The 19,606-nt window shown below is 37.3% G+C and overlaps 4 protein-coding genes across 6 annotated transcripts; 3 read left to right on the top strand and 1 right to left on the bottom strand.

Annotated features, from left to right (window-relative positions):
* Positions 1 to 151: 151 nt before the first annotated feature.
* LOC9313069 (uncharacterized protein At2g33490) lies at positions 152 to 3,881 on the bottom strand. 2 transcript variants are annotated; one of them, XM_021025959.1, is made up of 11 exons: positions 3,469 to 3,881; positions 3,033 to 3,105; positions 2,863 to 2,934; positions 2,723 to 2,784; positions 2,566 to 2,634; positions 2,454 to 2,482; positions 2,165 to 2,366; positions 1,823 to 2,065; positions 1,688 to 1,741; positions 687 to 1,587; positions 152 to 387 (listed from the first exon to the last, which is right to left on the bottom strand). In XM_021025959.1, exons 1-11 carry the CDS (start codon positions 3,586 to 3,588, stop codon positions 362 to 364), a joined length of 1,851 nt encoding a protein of 616 aa, XP_020881618.1. In that variant the 5' UTR covers positions 3,589 to 3,881; the 3' UTR covers positions 152 to 361. The 2 variants fall into 2 exon arrangements, with proteins under 2 accessions (XP_020881618.1, XP_020881619.1); XM_021025960.1 differs by having other exon boundaries at positions 152 to 403.
* Positions 3,882 to 8,232: 4,351 nt separating this feature from the next.
* On the top strand, positions 8,233 to 10,661 carry LOC110228730 (F-box/FBD/LRR-repeat protein At3g26920-like). Its single transcript, XM_021026859.1, has 5 exons — positions 8,233 to 8,688; positions 8,794 to 9,573; positions 9,779 to 9,857; positions 9,964 to 10,107; positions 10,202 to 10,661. The coding sequence occupies exons 1-5, from the start codon at positions 8,672 to 8,674 to the stop codon at positions 10,484 to 10,486; spliced, it is 1,305 nt and encodes a 434-aa protein (XP_020882518.1). The 5' UTR covers positions 8,233 to 8,671; the 3' UTR covers positions 10,487 to 10,661.
* Positions 10,662 to 11,275: 614 nt separating this feature from the next.
* Positions 11,276 to 13,104, top strand: LOC110228657 (F-box/FBD/LRR-repeat protein At3g26920-like). Its single transcript, XM_021026601.1, is given in 6 exon segments — positions 11,276 to 11,693; positions 11,695 to 11,851; positions 11,969 to 12,006; positions 12,082 to 12,134; positions 12,654 to 12,744; positions 12,829 to 13,104. Coding segments are annotated over 6 exon segments (918 nt in total). The 5' UTR covers positions 11,276 to 11,390.
* An 807-nt stretch (positions 13,105 to 13,911) lies between these two features.
* Positions 13,912 to 16,086, top strand: LOC110228392 (F-box/LRR-repeat protein At3g26922-like). Of its 2 annotated transcripts, XM_021025748.1 has the most exons (4): positions 13,912 to 14,229; positions 14,350 to 15,211; positions 15,287 to 15,421; positions 15,513 to 16,086. In XM_021025748.1, the coding sequence occupies exons 1-4, from the start codon at positions 14,219 to 14,221 to the stop codon at positions 15,837 to 15,839; spliced, it is 1,335 nt and encodes a 444-aa protein (XP_020881407.1). In that variant the 5' UTR covers positions 13,912 to 14,218; the 3' UTR covers positions 15,840 to 16,086. The 2 variants fall into 2 exon arrangements, with proteins under 2 accessions (XP_020881407.1, XP_020881408.1); XM_021025749.1 differs by lacking the exon at positions 15,287 to 15,421.
* The last annotated feature ends 3,520 nt before the right edge of the window (positions 16,087 to 19,606 follow it).

The raw sequence follows: 19,606 nt of genomic DNA on the forward strand, positions 1-19,606 counted from the left end.
AAGCGGTTCTACAAACACATCGGATGTGAGTGGTTTATCCGCGACTCCCATCCCGACTTGCAAAATGGACAGACGTAGGCATAAATAGACTTCGCTATACACTTCTGAATTTTCGAAATTTTTATTTTAAGGTTTTGGATATAGAAGGGGGTGAAAGAAGAAAAATTGAAGGGATTGAAAATGAAAATGGAATAAAGAGCAGAGGCTTCAGATTTACAATGGGAAAAAAAAGAAACTTAAAAGAAAAAAGAGATTAACCAACTAAAGAATAATACATATACCGACTTCTATATTCACTTGTGAAGATCTCTGAATTTGTACAACAAGCGTTTTGGTCAAACGCGACGCAGACGCAGCAGCCTCATCGTTCGATCAGCTTTCCTACTCCTGCATGATTAATAGCCTATGGAGGTTTCAATAAATCCACAGCAAACAAAATCCATTTATGAATTATGCAATCAAATACTTTTTACAAAACGAGTATTTTACATTTCGAGTTGTTTGCGTTGGCATGTAGATTGAAAGTGTCATTCTAAACTCCAAAGTCCAAACGCAAACAAATGTTCAAACAAGAACATTTCATTTGCGTTTTATGGAACATGCTTAATATTTCAAAAATGTAATTTTGTTTCTGTAAGATTATTTTCATGTAAACGAATAAAATGAGTTTGAAACAATCGATTTACCTCTGATTTGACTGGTCTGAGCAACTCCTGTGGCTTGAGGAAGAGGCCGAGACAGGCTCATTGGTGTTAACGGTGGGGATGCTACTATATCATCTCTCCTTTCGACCGGCCGTTGAGAAACAGCTCTCTGGTTTCTTGAAGGTATAGAGTAGCTTCTAGGGACAACCAACGGAGGAACCGGAAGTGGGGAAGCCACAATGTTGGTGGCAGACGGAGGAGCAACAGTGACCGTGTTTCTTTCTTGGTTCCATCCAGTTAGAGGCGCCGAGTGACCAACCAGACCAGGGGACTTGGCTCGTCTTGGCGGTGGTGCAAAGTGGCCTGGGGGTCTTGGAAGCTCGTGAAGCTCGTTGAGTCTCGGGGAAGAAGCAGGAGGAGGTGAAGCTGTAGGGGAGACTCTTGGAGAAGCTGATGAATGGGGATGAGGGAGTATTGGAGGAGTCGGCAGAGGACAAAACGCGCCTGAGTAACTGTCCGCCGTGGTGGCAGGTTTTGTTGAGGACGGTTTGAGAGGTCCAGAAAATGCATGTCTTCCTGCTGCTTGCTGCTGATGATGATGATGCGTGTCTGTTGTAGAAGGCCGAGGGAGGCGGCCATAGAAGCTGTTGTTTTCCGCGTCTTTCCCATCTTTCCCGCTTTTTATCGGCTCTAACGGAGATGAATGCCATATGTTTCCAGCACTGTGGTTTGCTGGCCTCGGATTTAAAGCTTGGGAAACCGGTTTCGAGTACCTTGAATCGTTTGGTGTTGGTAATACGTAGGCATTAAAAGATGGATTCACCACCTGTCTCAACCTCTCTGATAAATCAGGTTTCTTTTCTGGGAACAAAGGAGCTGAATGGCTGCTCAAATACTTATCGCGGGTTGAAACTGGATATTCTTCTCTATGATCAGCATTTACCTGTGCAAGAGAAAAGTAAAATACTTATCAGACTAGACTCTCACCAACCCAATTAAATGCAGTTGAGAGAATTTGGTACACAAATATTGAAAAAACATACCGCTGCTGGTCGTGTTGTAGAAGGGCGAGGAAACGAGAGGTCTGTATCATCCATCTGGATATAAAGAGAAGAGCATAAGAACAATTTTTATAGGTAATGTGTGTATGTATCGTTCTACCGTCAAAATCAACTTACCTTTGAGCCCCATGGTGTAGAGAGAGAAGCAGCTTCTACGTTCTGGTCATTTGTTCTGTAATCAAAACTGAGTTCTCCTTCTCTGTTCATATATCGGCTATCATCATCATCATCATACTCGCTAGCTTCCACCTCGTTCCCATGAACAGATAGATCACAGTCAATGTGTTGTTTCTCTGCAGCAACTTTTACATGACGCTCAACTGCCTCGAGAGATTTCAGTCCAGTGTGGAACAAACGCATCTACAAAGAATTATAAGAAAAAAAGTCAGAAACACAAAAGACGATCACCAAAGTTCAATGATATTAAATAAACAGACGAAATTTGAACATAAGCTTTACCTGAGCAGTGTGGTGACGGACTGCTTGTGTAAGGAGACTACGAGCTTGTCCTTCTTTAAGAGATTTCAATCGAAAAATGCACATTGTTGCTTCGTCATGAAACTCACTGTAAGCAGGTCGAGACTCGGGAGGAATATGCCTCTCTCCTTTACTGCTTTTAAGCCTTCCTTTCTCTTTTACTAGCGACATCTCATACACATTCCTGAGAGTTTACAGGTAAAGAAGTTGTTGAAGGAAAAATTTATCCAAACTAAAAAATAAAAACTTCAGAAGTAGATATTAAACAAACCTCTTCTCGTCGCATTGTTGCTTCATGTCCTGCTCATTTATGAAGGTAAAAAGATGAGTAAACAAAAAGTAAAAGCATTTCTTGAATACAAGAGTAGAAAATTATGGTATACCTCAACAGTTCTGAGGTCCTTGAGAAGCGCCTCTGATGGGGATGTAATGGTTTTGAATATATGACTACGCTGAAGAACGAAAACCACGATCAAGTAAGCTTTAATAGAGTAATAAATAGAGCTTTTGCAGAATACATGTTTGCAACAACCAACTTACATATGTATCAAGAAGTCTTTGAAGCTCACTCTGAACTTTACCCAACATAAACAAGATTCTACCTACAGAAGAAAACAATGTTACAATAAATCATACACAGGAAAGTAAAATTCTATAATATGCTAATCTAAAGCGCTTACTGCTTTCTTCGTCGTTATGAGGCGCGATTTGCTCCAAACAAGAACCCATTTCTCCCAACGACTCAGAGAACTCTAAACCCACCAAAGTATAACAATAGAGTATAAGAAAAAAAAATCTAAAAACCTATTTGCATTTTGCATGTAACACAGACAATTGGATGTTTCTTTACCATAAGCGCTATTTGCCGTGGCAGCAGCTGCGGAGAGTAGTCTATCGTAGCAGTCTCTCATATCTTGCATATCCTGAAAATCACAAGAGAACAGTGTCTAAGGTTTACTATCATAACATTCTAACAAAAATGGAAACTTTCCATACATAAAAGTCAAATTCAATAACTAAAATAGTGCTTCTTCAATAGAATAGCCCTAAATCTCAATCTAAGTGATAATATTTGCTACCAATTCAAAAAAGTTTCTAAATTTGTTCTTCACTCCTAAAAATGGTTTCAAATTTAGCATTTTCCGGCCAATTAAGTAATCAGAAACTCGATCCAAAAGCATAAACCCTACTAAAATCTCGACGATTCCGCAAAAACCCAAGTTCGTAAGAACATTAAATTGCGATAAATATTTCGAAATTAATGAAGTTAGCGTTAATTTTGTTACCTTCCCGGCTCGATCGAGTTCGTCAATTTGTGTTGTAGCCATGACCTCTCCTTTCTCCTTCACATCAACCTTATGTGAATGCGATGTTAATCTCCTTAACTTCTCAATCGAAGCTTTCATCGTAGAATAATGTCAAATCTCAAAAACCCTAATTACGAAATTTTCCAGTCAAAATTCTCTGAGAAAAAGCTTGGGATCGAAATTTCTCAGAACAAAAGTGAGAAGAGATAAGATGAAATTGAGACTAAATCAGAGAAGAAAGAGTGAGATTCAAGTATCGTCAGATATGTTCAACGACATTGAAGAAAGAATAAGGAAGACCAAAAAAAAAAAGTTTCTTTGGTCAAAAAAAAACAGATCGAAACAGAGAGAGACGGAGACGGAACCCAGATAACAGCAAGCAACAAGAGATGAATGATCCAACGGTGTTTAGAATTTATATGAAGAGAGATGATACGACACGTGGCGAAATCGTAACGGATGATAAGGAAGAGTCAAAAGTCAAAGATTGATGACAGGGAAAGAAAGTGATTATCATTATTTGGGTTTGACCGCCAGTGGGAGGGTCAAACATCTCTTCCCTTTTTTTGACAAGTTATTAATTGTTTCTTTGAATTAAAACAAAGTTGTATTTAATTGCATTAGATATTTAATATCCCCTGAGTTAATTAAAGTCCAAAAAATCTGTTGGTGGTCAAGATAATTTAAGCTTCAAATCTATTTTAGATACAAATATCAAACCAGTGTGCTTATTACTAGTTTTAGGGTTTTTCCATGATTAAAAATATTCATGGTTCTATACTCTTTAATCTTTTGTTATGTGTTATGCAATAAACATGTTCCAACAGACCATATGAGGATGAGGAAGGACCCAAAGAAAACAAAACTTTTTTTTGCTAAAGAATCTGCCATTAGATTGGCCAAATATGAATTTTTATTTTAATAAGATCTGGATAATTAAAAATTTATAAAACATATGTTGTGGAGTAGTCTTGGGATCTCATTAACTAAATTCAAGAGATAAAGAATATAAGAATCTGAAAAAGTTACTAGGTTCTGTAATGAACATGGTTTTACGTTACTGCTTGAATAATTTCATAAATAAGTATTATTTTTAAATCACTAACTTGTATAAAAATGTAAAATTATATAAGTAAACTTCTAATAATCTATCAAATTTACATGAAGTATTCAAAAAATACCAAGTATAATATTTTTAATAGAAAATAACAAGTATGATTTTACTATAAAATTTCCAGTATCATGATAATTAAATGATTGAGTAATGATTTTTTTACACTATGGTGTACAAGAGTTTTCCATCAAACCTTATTGGAACTTGATCATAATTGTTATTTGAGCAAAACATCTTACGGTACAGTTTCAAATAATGGTTACATACGAAGTTATCGGTGCAAGATCTAGACAACAAAACGAATAAAGTTTTCTTATATGATGATGACGACATTGATGACTTAGAAAATACAGCATAGACTCTTACTTTTTCAACTTTACGCGGATGAAAGAAGAAAAGAAAATAGAACAAGTATATGAATGAATCAAACTGGGAAAGATTACATCATGAAGAAGTTCGAAGAGAGATTTCAAAGAGGATATAGGTAAATTAAGAAGAAGACGGAAACCCGGTTTTGAAATTTGCTCGATTGAAATTTGAGAAGTACAAAGTCTGAAAGTACAAAGTAAGAAACTTAAATAGAAAAAGAAGATGACTACCCATAACCCATGATAAGAAAGTCCCAAATTAAAAAAGCTAATTAATTGGAACTACCCACTATTGCTAAACCCATAAACCACAAACTCCTAAAACCCAAATTTAGTTTTGAATCAATCAACAAACAACTTACCTTCCCAATTCCATGCTTTATCTTAGACATCCCCAAAGACTCCTGAACGCGAAGAGCTGATTAGGAAGACGTTGTATCCTGCGACTCTTAAATAATTCATTGTCCTATTAAAAGTGTGATCCCCGATCATGATCATTATGCTCTGAGGTAGCATCTGATGGACTGCTCTACCAAGAATTAAGGAACGAAGTAGCAGTTCTGGAGCTGCCTGGTATGGACCCACTTCATTCCAATGTTCATGCACACACAATAGTGTTTTCTTTCCGGAGCATGATTGACCTCAAAACCACTTAATGTAAGGTGGTCTTCTTGCTCCTCAGCAAATTCATCAAAGTCTCCACATACAACATTACCATGAGTACAAAGTGTACACCTCAGGTCTACGGTTTTAACTACGTGCATCGAATATTGGTTATTGCGAAGTTATCGGTGCAAAATCTAGACAATAAAACGAATAAAGTTTTCTTATATAATGATGGTGATATTGATGACTTAGAAAATGCAGTATGGACTCTTACTTTATCTGGTATTCTATCCGAAATTTTTTGTCCACTCACGTTGTCTTTAAATGTAAAAAGAAGAACTACAGCTCAGCTCTAGAGCTCATTCATAAACTAATCAATATAAGAGTTTTTTAGTGACTACAATTTTCTGCCATGAAAAATATGACAAAATGAATGAAAAACATGTTGGTTGCACATCTTGCAGCTATAGTGCTGCACTTTTTTTTTGTTAAAAGGCCTTCATATAGTGCTGCACTTTGGTAGCTATAATCAGAATAGAAGAGGATATAAAGTTTTCAAACCATTAGATAAGGAACTAGCAGCATGAGAAACATATAATAGAGCTCGACATCTTTCTGTGCACATCATGTTCTTAACATGTATTATTACAGTCAAGCATGTAACTCACTTGACGAAAAAAAAAACATGTAACTCACTTATGGGAGTTCCAAGATAATTGTGGTAATGTAGATAATGGTGATCACGGTTTTTTATTTTATTTTGCCTGAGACCTCAATATGATCATTGAGATTGTTGAAATAGAGCTTTGATGACTCATCTTCTCAAAGCCAAACCCCTTTCTATGTTTTTTCCGAACAATTTTTGAGTTCACCTCTAAGGGTGAATCCTTTTATTCACTCTCTCTCTTTTTCTAACCAATCAGACTATGTCACTTAATAAAAAAAAGTTAAACTCATTTAATTGTAAAATATAATCTCTAATCATTTTATAAAACCGAAACAATCATTGAATTTTATTCTTACCAAAAACTTTTTATTTAATTAACACATTTAATTGTAAAATCTAAAACCTAACCGTTTTTTTATAAAGTCAAACCGACAGATAATCTCCGTTTAATTATTAAATCTAAATCATAATCCTCTATTATAAACCCAAACCGATATATAATCTCGTTTAATTGTAAAATTTAAACTCGAACTCTTCTTTATAAAACTAAACCAACATTTAATCTCGTTTAGTTGTAAAATCTAAACTCCAATCATCTCTTATAAAATCAAACAGATATATAACTTTGTTTATAATTGTAATATTAAATTCTAACTCCTTTCTTCTAAACTCAAATCGACATATAAACTTTAACGTATATTGTTATATAATTTATTTTAATGATTTCTATTAATTTTTTTATTTATATGGATAATTTTAATTTTTTATTTAGTGGCAGATTTTGATTTGTTAAAAAAAATAGAATGAATAAAAAAGTTAACGTCTCTGAAGTGAACTCAAATGTTTTGCATTGAATCTAAAATATAATAAATCATTTAATTATTCAATTAGATTAAATTAGAAACATTAATATTATATTAAGATAGAATCTCTCCTTTAATGGAGATGGTCTTACTTTCCACTCTTAAGAGAAAAAGAAAAAGAAAAAGAAAAATGGTTAATTACGAAAATTCGTTCTAATTAACTGTAACGCGTGCATGGCACGTCAGCCAATATTAGACTTATTCGGACCCTCCGAGTAGGCCCAAAGCTTTCTTATTCCGATCTCTACCGTACCGACTTCTTCGTCCTCTTCTTCCTTCCTAGACCCTAACGTTAGCCGTAAAATTCTGCCGTGTTTTTGCCTCCCTCAGGATTTGGGTTGCGACTGAAGGAGCATCTATCACATATCGCGAATGTTCCTGAATGTTTGTTGCTCCACCTCGAAATATTCGTGTGGACATGTTACCAAGGGAAACTAGAAGGTGAGAAAGAGGTGGCGAAGTACATCCCAAGGAACGCAAGTCGTTTGAAAGAAGCAGTTTTCTCCAAAATTGAAATTAACTCGAAAGAGAGAGTTGAGATGGTCTAGGAGTTAGAAAGTGTGGTCAGGGCTTCAAATTCATGTCAGCTTGTGTTTGAATAAAACTTATATATTTGGAGAGGCTTTGTTCTCATAGTTAACTTTTGATAGGCTGTTAGATTGGAAAGACCATTCAAAATGTCTTCCTAGTGTTTTTTTTTTTTTTTATGTTGACTCGTGCTCGTGTAGGCGTGTTCTTTATCCCACGAGGCCTCATGTTCAGTCCCTGGCTACTTGTGGAGATTTGCAGCAAGTAACAGAGACTGATGAATGATGAAGAGTTTAACAGAGACTCTCTTGGAAGAAGATAATTACTTTTTTTACTTATAGCAAAGAGGTCGAAATTAACTCGTTGATACAAGAGTTAATTAATTACTAGTTACAGAATTTAAATTTACGAAATTACAAAATATTTATGCTACACATCATTGAAATTACTGCAATTAAATACAAATTACCAAAATTAGACCAAAATCGGCACTGTAATTTCTCCGAACTTACCAATTTTTAAGTTCACAAGTAAACGGGATGATGTCGAACCGGAACGATTGTAATAATTTTCTGTATTTGCGTAAAGATGTTTAGAAATGATTGTGTATCTTGTAAACACTTTTTGATATCAATATATTTGATTTGCCGAAAAAAAAAAAAAAAAAAAAGATGTCGAACCGGAACTACAAAATCCGGTTTAAAGACGCAAGTGGATAATTTTGACCGATCCATCATCGTTTCGTTTTCCACATTCCGCCTCCGCTCAGTATCTTCTGAAACCCCAACGTCAGTTTTTGTCTCCTCACCGCCGCCGTCGATTTTCACAGCGGTCGAACTTCTTCGTCCTGCCTTAACGCAGCTGGATTTTAAGATCACTAGGAATTGAGTTAGTCTCCATCGAAGAGCTAGCGTTTGGAATGTTGCGATGCGTCTGCGTTTGAGGGAGATTGAAACAGTGTTTGTAAATGCGATAGTACTGGGGAAGGAATAATAATAATTCAAGAGGAGATTTTATTTCACTTTGATTGCTGTCGATGACAATGAAACGATGGTATGTTTAATTTCTTCTATGAACTGTTCTACGGGTTTCTTTAACACTAAGCTCCGAACTAACTTGGTGTTATTGAATTTTGGGACTTTTTTTTTTTATTTACAGGAAGAGTTGTGGTCAAAGTTTTCGCAATAATGATAGGATCAGTGAATTGCCTGAAGCTTTGCTTCTGGAGATATTGTCTTTACTTCCAACAAAAGATGTCAGAGCCACAAGTGTTTTGTCCAAAAGATGGCGGTCCCTTTGGAAGATGGTGCCGAGACTTGAGTTTGATGGACGGATGTTTTCAGATAATATCAGCAGATGTTTGCTTTCACATCAAGCTCCGGTTCTACAGAGTTTGCATCTCGAAATGAATTCTCATGTTTTCTCTAATATGGTTATTGGGATATTGGTGGGAATTGCGTTTGGACTCCATGTGCGTGAGTTGGTACTCTATGTTTACGGCAGCCAAGAGTTGTTTAGATTTCCTTTTAGCTTGTGTAACTGCGAATCACTAGAGACATTGATACTCGGTCAAAATATTATTATTGATGTCCCTTCTCCGGTTTGTTTAAATTCCCTTAGAACTCTAGACCTAGACGGGGTGGGGTACAAAGACGATGAATCTGTTCTTAACCTTTTATCTGGTTGTATTAGCCTGGAAAATTTGGTGGTTCATCGACTTGAACAAGCTGATGTGAAGACTTTCACTATTGCGGTGCCATCCTTGCAGAGGCTAACACTTACTGCTGAAAATGATGATGAAGACTCGGTCTATGTGATAAATGCTCCTTCTTTGAAATACTTGAAGTTTGATGGGGTTTTAGATGATACCACTTGTCTGATTGAGAATACACCTGAGTTAGTGGAGGCAAGTCTGAGAGATGATGATGATGATGGTTAATCGTTGTGGATATGACATTGTGAAGACTTTCACTATTGCAGTGCCATCCTTACAGAGGCTAACACTTATTGATGAAATTGATGATTCTGTCTTTGAGATAAATGCTCCTTCATTGAAATACTTGAAGATTGATGGGTGTTATGGTGGAGGCAGATATTGTATGATTGAGAATGCGTCTGAGCTGGTGGAGGCAAAGATTGTTATCGATGAAGCATCCTATGAGAACATTCTGGGATCAATCACTTCAGTCAAACGTCTTTCCTTGAAGTTATCACCCTTGGAGGTAAGATTATCATGTGATTGATTGAGTTAATTGTTATTGAATTGTTTCTCTACTAATATTGCCTTCATGTATAGATTTACATCTACTAATATTGCCTCATGTGTAGATTACATTTCCTACCGGTAGTATCTTTTATCAGTTGGCATATTTGGAGCTATATACATTTAGAACTGAGTGGTGGAATCTACTTACGCTCATGTTCGATACGTCTCCTAATTTACTAGTCCTCAAGCTCACCGGTTTCAAGATAGTAAGTTCATCTTTCAACAATGTTTCCAGCTCAGTTTGGGTTTGATGATCTAATTTATATGTGATATATTTTGTGTTTCCTCCGTTGGTCTCAGGAATGGGAAAATGTTAAAAATAAGGGCCTTTGGGGGAGATGGAATAAACCGAAGAATGTTCCGGAATGTTTGTTGCTCCACCTCGAAACATTTTTGTGGACATGTTATGAAGCAAGAGTAGAAGATGAGATAGAAGTGGCGAAATATATCCTAAGGAACGCAAGGCGTTTGAAAAAGGCAACTTTCTCCAAAATTGAAATTAAACCGAGCAAAAGAGTTGAGATGGTTGAGGAGCTCAAAAGTGTGGTCAGGGCTTCGAATTCATGTCAGCTCGTGTTCAAATGAATCTTATATCACAACTAATCTTTACTGTTCTGTTACTTTAGTTGAGACCATCCAAAAATTTCTGATTTGGTTGAGAGTTTGATGTTGTAACATATTTGTTAACCAATTTTAAACATATTTGTTCACCGAATTTTAAGCTGAGGCATTCAACGTATGAATATTCATTTTAGAGATTTTTGTTTGGATTTTGAATATTTGATGATGAAAAAATAAATAAATGTCATTTATTTACAAGAGAAAACTCAAAAACATTAAACCGAAATTATACAAAATCGAATTGGAGGGATGGTCGGTTATCATCCGGTTTTGTATTCGTGAATAAATCTCTCAACAGCATTTGTATAATAAAATGACCCACTCGCAACCCTAACTTCCGCTGTAAGATAGTCTACCGGTTTTTCTCACCGCCGTATAATCTCTGATTCGTTCTCTATAGAAGAGCACGAGTTTGGTTTGTAGTATTTGCGATGCGTCTGCGTTTGAAACAGCGATAATATCAGCAGCGAATTGATCTACTTCACTTGGAATCTTTCTCAATTTTTGTCTCTATCAACGACAATGAAACGATGGTATGTGTCTTTTATGAACTGCTCTTTAAATGTAAGCTCCAAACCAATTCGTGTTCTTTTGTTTCCTGAATTTTGGGGCTTTTTTGTTTTACAGTAAAAGTTGGAGCAATGAGGACATGATCAGTCAGTTGCCTGAAGCTTTGCTTCTGCAGATATTATCCTTACTTCCAACAAAAGAAGTTGTTGCCATGAGTGTTTTGGCTAAACCATGGAGGTTTCTTTGGAAGATGGTTCCGAGTCTTGAGTTTATCTACAATGCCACAAATGATTTTGAGAGGTTTTGATATAATGTCAGCAAGTGCTTGTTTTCACATCAAGCTCCTGTTCTACAGAGTATGCATCTCGTAATGAACTTTGATAATGCCTTTATTATGGATATAGGGATATTGATGGGAATCGCGTTTGGAAGCCAACTGCGTCAGTTGGTACTCGAAGTTTACTGTGGGAATTTGTTGAGATTTCCTACAAGTTTGTATAAATGTGAAACTCTAGAGACCTTGGAACTCAGTCATCACATTCTTATAGATGTCCCTTTTCCGGTTTGGCTCAAGTCTCTTAGAACTCTACACCATCACAAAATGGAGTTCAAAACCGATGAATCAGTTGTTAACCTTTTATCTGGTTGTATTAGCCTGGAAAATTAATTTGGTGATTCATCAATCTACAGAATTTAATGTGAAGACTTTTACTATTGCGGTACCATCCTTGCAGAGGCTAATACTTATTGTTGAGTATGATGAAGAGTTTACTGTCTTTGTGATAAATGCTCCTTCCTTGAAATAATTGAAGATTGAAGGTACTTTAGTAGATGATGGGTTTTGTATAATTGACAATACACCTGAGCTGCTGGAGGCAAGTATTATTGATGTGTCTCGTAAAGTCTTTGAGAGCATGCTTGGATCCCTTGCTTCAGTCCAACGTCTTTCCTTGAAGGTATCATCACCCTTGGAGGTAAGGTTTTCCTGTGATTAAATCGAGGTACTTGTTATTGCATTGTTTCTCTACTAATATTGCCTTCATGTATAGATTACACTTCCTCCTATCCGTAGTACCTTTTATCACTTGACACATTTGGAGCTATCTGCTGTTGGTGTCGGATCCCACACGGATGGTTTGGGATCAACCAAAGATTGCCACATAGGTGGAAGAGAAGCCCACGAGGGATAAGGCCCGTTAGATCCTCAGGCCAAAGGCATGGGCGAGGTGGTTACACCGCAAAGAGAGATCGAAATGGCTGCATCTCGGGATGAGAACGGAGTTGAAGTCGCGGGTAGTTCGGCTCGATATTATTTGGGCTGAAGGGCGAGGCCCATGAAGATCAGAGTCAATTCAAATTCGAACGTTTAAAGCATTAAACTCGAAGACTGAAACGGACGCATTTAAGAGAGAATAATTGTATTCAATTTGGAATTAAATGTCGTTTGTTAGTATAAATATAAGGGCAAAAGGCCATGTAAGGGACAGGCAATTTGTCTAGCAAATATACTATAGCCATTTCCATAGCAATTAACAGCTTTTTATATATTTGATATTTGTCCTCAAGAATAATCTTCCCCACTAAATAAACAAGTATTTGAGTGTGTGAATTCGACGTCCACATCTGCGTATAAAACTGATTGGTGGAATCTACTTACGCACATGCTCGATACTTCTCCTAATTTACAATTCCTCAAGCTCATCGGTTTCAAGATAGTAAGTTCATCTTTCAACAATGTTTCCAGCTCAGTTTTGGGTTTGATGATCTAAATTATTTATTTTGTGTTCCTTCGTCATTTGTCTCAGGAATGGAGGCCTTGGCCGAAATGGAATCAACCAAAGAATGTTCCTGAATGTTTGTTGTTCCACCTCGAAACATTTGTGTGGACATATTACGAAGGGAAACTAGAAGATGAGATAGAGGTGGCGAAATATATCCTAAGGAACGCAAGGTGTTTGGAAAAGGCTACTTTCTCCAAAATTGAAATTAGCTCGGACAAGAGAGTTGAGATGGTTGAGGAGCTCAAAAGCGTGGTCAGGGCTTCGAATTCATGTCGGCTTGTGTTCATATGAATGAAACTTATATGTTTGGGAGAATATTTGTTATCACAGCTTATCTTTACTATTCTGTTACTTTAACTGATTTGGAAAGACCAGACAAAATTTCCTGACTTAGTTGAGAGTTTGATGTTGGTAATCAAATTTTAAGCTGAGACATTCAATGGATAATTAAAAAAGAGACTGTTGTTTGGATTTTGAATATTTGCGGTTTCAGATTTGGTAAAACTTCTCATTGACGATTTGATGTACGACATTTTTTGAATCCTTGAAAATCCAAAACATTCCAACAACAAAAGATTTTCTTGGATTTCAATAAACCAAACAAAAATTAAAAGATATTTAAGTAAAATAATTATGACGGGAGAACAAAAACAGAGAATGATATGAGTGTAGATGAATTAGAGAAAAGAGAATTTAGAATTTTTTAAAAATACCTTTAAACCGGAATTATGCTTCTACACCTTTGGCACATTGGTTGAACAAGGGTTAATTAATGCTTCTACAGCCAGAGGTCTGGGGTTCGAGTCCCAGACACTGCGATTTATTAATAAATTTGCAGATTATTGGAGACAAGTGTGCAGGAGATCTCCAGCGATGTACAATTATAGCCGTTCGCCAGGATTCTATGCAGAGAGGGAAGTGTCCATCAAGAGCATAAAGAAGGAGGTGAAAGAGGTAAGTATGAAGAAGAAGGTGAAGAAGGTGTCGTCTGTCGTGGATCTAATAAGGGTTGGAAGGAATTGTCCGTTGTAGAATCGTCTATGTAACAGTTCTCATAATTTGCAATAAATAATAAATCCAGACGTTAAAAGAAAAACCCAGAATTATGCAAAATCGAAATTGCGGGATGTTTGGTTTTCATCCGGTTTGTATCGGTAAATAAATCTCTCATCCGGCCCAAGTAAAAATTGTGATTATAAAATGACCCACTCAGCTCCGCCTCCTCTGAAACCCTAAGTTCCGCTGTAAAGTCTCCCGGTTTTTCTCACCGCCGTTATCTCTCTTACTGGTCGAACTCCGATTTGAATTGATTCGTTTTCTATTGGTTTGGAGTTGAAACAGCAATTGAACCGAGCTGGTCTTCTTCACTTCGATTTTTGCCCAATCTTTGTCTCTATCAACGACAATGAAACGATGGTATGTTTTATGAACAATTGTTATCTCTCTGAATCCTATTTCTATCAACTGTTCTAGGGTTCTCTTAAATTGTTAGTTCCAAACCAATTGATTCATGTTTTTTTTCTTTCTTTTTCTTAGTTTGAGAAATGGAAGTGGTGTGAATGAGGACAGGATCAGTGACTTGCCTGAAGCTCTGCTTCTGCACATACTGTCTTTACTTCCAGTAAAAGATGTTGTATCCACTAGTGTTTTGTCTAAACCATGGAGGTCTCTCTGGAAGCTGGTGCCCAAACTCAAGTTTGATTATGAAAACTTTCAAAGTGAACACGAGACATACTCAGAGATTGTTTGCAGGCTTTTGCTTTCCAATAAAGCTCCTGTTCTTGAGAGTTTGCATCTCGATTTTAAGGTTGGCAAGTGTCGTGCTGCTGATGTTGGGATGTGGATTGGAATTGCATACGCACGCCATGTGCGTGATTTGGTACTCCATGTTATATCTGAGAAAGGGTCTTTCACATTTCCTACAAGCTTGTATAATTGTGAAACACTAGAGAGCTTGACACTCAGGAGTTGGGTCCTCGTTGATGTCCCTGCTCAGGTTTGTCTGAAGTCTCTTAGAACTCTGCATCTTGACTATGTGGACTACAAAGAAGATGAAACATTTCTTAACCTTTTATCTGGTTGCCCTAATCTTGAAAATTTGGTACTGTATCAAGAAGTACCGGATATGGAGACTTTCACTATTGCAGTGCCATCGTTACAGAGACTAACAGTTGTTGATGCAAATGATGCAAAAGGGCATGGTGGTTATGTGATAAATGCTCCTTCTTTGAAATACTTGAAGATTTACGGGTTTAAGGCTCTTGAGTTTTGTATGATTGAGAATGCGCCGGAGTTGGTGGAGGCAACTATTATGAATGTCTCCAAGATAATCAATGAGAAGCTTCTCGAATCCCTCACTTCAGTCAAACGTCTTTCCTTGGCTTTATCACCCTTGGAGGTAAAGTTTTCTTGCAATTGATTGTGTACTTGTTGCTGTCACATTGTTTTTGTGCTAATATTGCCTCCTGTATAGATTAAGTTTCCAACTGGTAGCATCTTCTATCAGTTGGTATCTTTGGAGCTATATACAAATAAAGCAGAGTGGTGGAATCTACTTTTGTTGATGCTCGATAGTTCTCCTAAATTGAAAGTCCTCAAGCTCATTGGTGTAAGCAATGTTCATCTGTTCCAAGTTGGTTTACAATTTTGTGATGGATCTAATAATAGCATACACTGTGTTTCTCCTTCGTTGGTCTCAGGAATGGTCTGGTGAAAACAATCATTTAGCCAATAGGAATTGGGATCAACCAAAGAATGTTCCTGGATGTTTGTTGTTTCATCTCGAGACATTCATGTGGAAAGGCTGCAAAAAGCTTGGAGAAGATGAAAAGGTGGTGGCCAAATACATCCTAAGGAACTCAAATCGTTTGAAGAAAGCAACTTTCACCAGAAAAATCTATGAAGAGAACAATTCTCAAGACATGGTTGAGAATCTTGAGATGGTGGAGGAATTGGAAAGTGTGGTCAGGACTTCAAATTCATGCCAGCTTGTGTTCGAATGTAACTTACACACATTACGAAGGTGAAGGATTGGAAAATGTGGTCATGGCTTCGATGCCAAGTGCCAACTTGTGTTCAAAGAAACTGATAACACATGCAACCAAGTGTTATAAACGTCTTATTTCACTCTGTTTTTAAATTCGCATTGGTTTTCGATGTTGAGTTATAGTATGTTTAACCGGTTCAAAATTCTGAGCTTTATGTATTGTCAAGGTTATAAAATCTTGGTTTTCATTTGTGTGTTTATTATCATTAAAAAATAGCCGTAGTAAACTAGTAATGGCAAAACATATATGTTTGTTAAATGAAATTTTGTTTCGGATTGATTTTGGGTGTTTTATCCTTTCTAACTAAACATGGTTGTAACTCTTTTTTTTGGTAGGAACATGGTTGTAACTCTTGTAACTATTATTATTCTACATATTCTAATCCTTCTCCTTGAACGACAGAGCAAATTGTTCCATGACTTATTCAATTCTTAATCAATAATTATTATTTTCGACCAAAAAAATAGTTAAGAGTAGAGCCGTAGACGACTAGAGGCAATGAAAAACAAAAAATGAGAAAATATATTCAAGTTTTAAAATTAAGGAAATAGAACGTTATTTAGATTTTAAAGTTACAAATGTTGGAGTCGCAAAGTTTCAGGTTTGACAAAAGGTGGATAGGAAAAGAAGGGTTATTGGAGACAATTGAAACTGGTTGGAATTTTGATACTGAGCCAGGAGATGGGAAATTTGTGGAAAAATTGACCAATTGTCGGCGAGCAATATCGAAATGGCGACGGGAGCTGACCCCATATGGTCGACAAACAATTGAGGATTTAAAATCACAACTATCCGCGGCGCAGCGAGATGAGAGTCGATCACGGGTGGAGATTACGGATTTAACAATTCGGTTGAAAGAGGCTTATAGGGATGAGGAATTATATTGGCATCAGAAAAGTAGAAGCTCTTTGCTGCAATTAGGAGACAATAATTCGAAATACTTTCACGCTCTAACGAAACAGAGACGGGCGAGGAATCGAATTACGGGTTTACACGATGAGAATGGGATCTGGTCAACGGAGGATAAAGAGGTTCAAAATATTGCGGTTTCTTACTTTCAGACGTTATTTACTACGACAAAACCCGAGGAATTTGAGGATATGTTGGAAGAAGTACAAAGGCTGATTACAGATCAGATTAATGATTTTTTAATAGCTCCGACAACGGAGGGAGAAGTGAGAGCAGCTCTATTTATGATGCACCCGGAGAAGGCTCCCGGGCCAGATGGTATGACAGCTTTGTTTTTTCAAAAAGCTTGGACTACCATTAAAGTAGATCTTTTATGCTTGGTTAATTCTTTCCTAGAGGATGAGATTTTTGATAAACGGTTGAATACGACAAACATTTGTCTAATTCCAAAAACGGAAAGACCGACCAGGATGACGGAGTTACGACCTATTAGTCTCTGCAATGTTGGTTACAAGATTATATCGAAGATTCTTTGTCAAAGACTAAAGACGGTTTTACCAAAACTGATCTCGGAAACACAATCGGCTTTTGTTGAAGGGCGGTTAATCTCGGATAACATTCTTATTGCACAAGAGATGTTCCATGGGCTAAGAACTAACCCATCCTGTAAAGGAAAATTCATGGCTATAAAAACGGATATGAGTAAGGCTTATGATAGGGTGGAATAGATTTTCGTTGAAAAGGTTTTGAACAGATTGAGTTTCCGTGAAAAATGGATTAGTTGGATAATGTGGTGTATCACTACAGTCCAATACAAGGTTCTCATTAACGGACAACCTCGTGGTCTAATAATTCCAGAGAGAGGATTACGACAAGGAGATCCGCTTTCTCCTTATCTATTCATTCTTTGTACAGAAGTACTAATTGCGAACATACGGAAAGCTGAACGGGAGAAATTAATTACGGGTATAAAAGTAGCAAATGCATGCCCTCCGGTTACTCACTTGTTGTTTGCGGATGATAGCCTTTTCTTTTGTAAGGCTAATAAGGATCAGTGCGGGGTAATTTTGGGGATTTTAAAGCAGTATGAAGCGGTCTCGGGACAACAAATTAACTACTCGAAATCTTCGATTCAGTTTGGACATAAGGTAGTTTGAAGATGTTAAGGAGGAGATTAGATCTACTTTAGGTATCACTACCATCGGTGGTATGGGTTCTTATCTCGGTTTGCAGAAAGTCTAGGTGGCTCCAAGACGAAACTTTTCTCTTTCGTCTGAGACAGATTACAGATAAGAATTAACGGATGGTCGGCAAAATTTTTATCTAAAGGTGGGAAAGAAGTGATGATTAAATCGGTAGCTGCGGCATTACCAACTTATGTGATATCGTGCTTCAGACTACCGAAAACAATCACTTCTAAACTTACCAGTGCAGTTGCTAATTTCTGGTGGAGCTCGAATGGTGAATCCAGAGGCATGCATTGGATGGCCTGGGATAAATTGTGTACTAGTAAAATGGAAGGAGGGATAGGATTTCGGAACGTAGATGATTTTAACTCGGCATTACTTGCTAAACAATTATGGCGATTAATCACGGTTCCAGATTCTCTCTTTGCAAGGATTTTTAAAGGGCGGTATTATCGGAAATCCAACCCATTGGAAAATATAAAGTCTTATTCCCCATCGTATGGGTGGCGGAGTATATGCTCAGCTAGATCTATGGTTAAAAAAGGACTTATTAAAAGAGTCGGATCTGGGACTTCTATCTCAGTTTGGGAGGATCCATGGATTCTAGCTCAATTCCCGAGACCAGCAAAAAGTAATGGATCTATTATGGATCCATCTCTTAAAGTAAACATGTTAATCGACCGCCGGTCGAATTTTTGGAACATTGATCTCCTTAAGGCGATCTTTGACTAGGATGAAGTCGAATTAATTAGTGCCCTACCAGTGGGAGCGATACACAAGGAGGATACTTTGGGTTGGCACTTTACAAAATCCGGCAAATATTCAGTTAAGTCGGGGTATCATACCGCAAGGTTGGATAAGTCAGAGTCTAGCTCCTATTTCATTGGGCCAGATCTCATTAAGTTAAAGGCTAACACTTGGAAAGTACAATGTCCACCAAGGATACGTCACTTTTTATGGCAAATTTTAACGGGTTGTGTACCGGTTATAGAGAATTTAAAGAGGAGAGGAGTTGTTTGTGACTCAGGATGTGCTAGATGTGGTGCACCTGAGGACACAGTCAATCACACACTCTTTCAGTGCCACCCAGCACGATAGGTTTGGGCACTTTCTCAAATTCCTACGGCTATGGGGATTTTCCCCTCGGATTCTATTTTTGCGAATTTAGATCATCTATTTTGGAGGATACCTTCGGAGGTTGATTCCAGTGCTTATCCATGGATTCTTTGGTATATCTGGAAAGCACGGAATGAAAAGATTTTTGGAAATGTTGATAATGATCCGCTAGAGGTTTTACGGCTAGCGGAAAAAGAGGCACAATTGTGGCAATCAGATCAAGTGGAGCTTCATAGTGAAAATCAAGAATCATGGGCAACTCCAAACCGGCCTCGACGAGGGGGGTGTCTATTGATTCGAATTTCACGGGATATCGTTGTTTTGTGGACGGATCTTGGAAGGACAATGATAAGTTTTCCGGACTAGGGTGGTTTTGCACACCATCACATGGTGAGCCGACAACAAGGGGAGCTGCTAACCTCCGTAGAAGCCTATCTCCGCTACATACAGAATTTGAGGCCCTCCTTTGGGCGATGAAGTGTATGATTGGTGCAGATAATCAAGATGTAGCTTTCTTTAAAGACTGTTCTGACT

This window comes from Arabidopsis lyrata, assembly GCF_000004255.2.
Source record: "Arabidopsis lyrata subsp. lyrata unplaced genomic scaffold ARALYscaffold_5, whole genome shotgun sequence".
Classification (NCBI taxonomy): domain Eukaryota; kingdom Viridiplantae; phylum Streptophyta; class Magnoliopsida; order Brassicales; family Brassicaceae; genus Arabidopsis; species Arabidopsis lyrata.

Bases quoted from the DNA above. Each gene is read 5' to 3' on its own strand.
- LOC9313069 (XM_021025959.1), bottom strand. From the start codon at position 3,588: ATGAAAGCTTCGATTGAGAAGTTAAGGAGATTAACATCGCATTCACAT. The intron at 3,106-3,468 runs GTAACAAAATTA...TGTGATTTTCAG, and splicing joins AACTCGATCGAGCCGGGAAG to GATATGCAAGATATGAGAGA. The intron at 2,367-2,453 runs GTTTGTTTAATA...GTAAACTCTCAG, and splicing joins CAACAATGCGACGAGAAGAG to GAATGTGTATGAGATGTCGC.
- LOC110228730 (XM_021026859.1), top strand. The intron at 9,858-9,963 runs GTAAGATTATCA...CCTCATGTGTAG, and splicing joins TGAAGTTATCACCCTTGGAG to ATTACATTTCCTACCGGTAG. The intron at 10,108-10,201 runs GTAAGTTCATCT...CGTTGGTCTCAG, and splicing joins AGCTCACCGGTTTCAAGATA to GAATGGGAAAATGTTAAAAA.
- LOC110228392 (XM_021025748.1), top strand. The intron at 15,212-15,286 runs GTAAAGTTTTCT...CCTCCTGTATAG, and splicing joins TGGCTTTATCACCCTTGGAG to ATTAAGTTTCCAACTGGTAG. The intron at 15,422-15,512 runs GTAAGCAATGTT...CGTTGGTCTCAG, and splicing joins AAGTCCTCAAGCTCATTGGT to GAATGGTCTGGTGAAAACAA.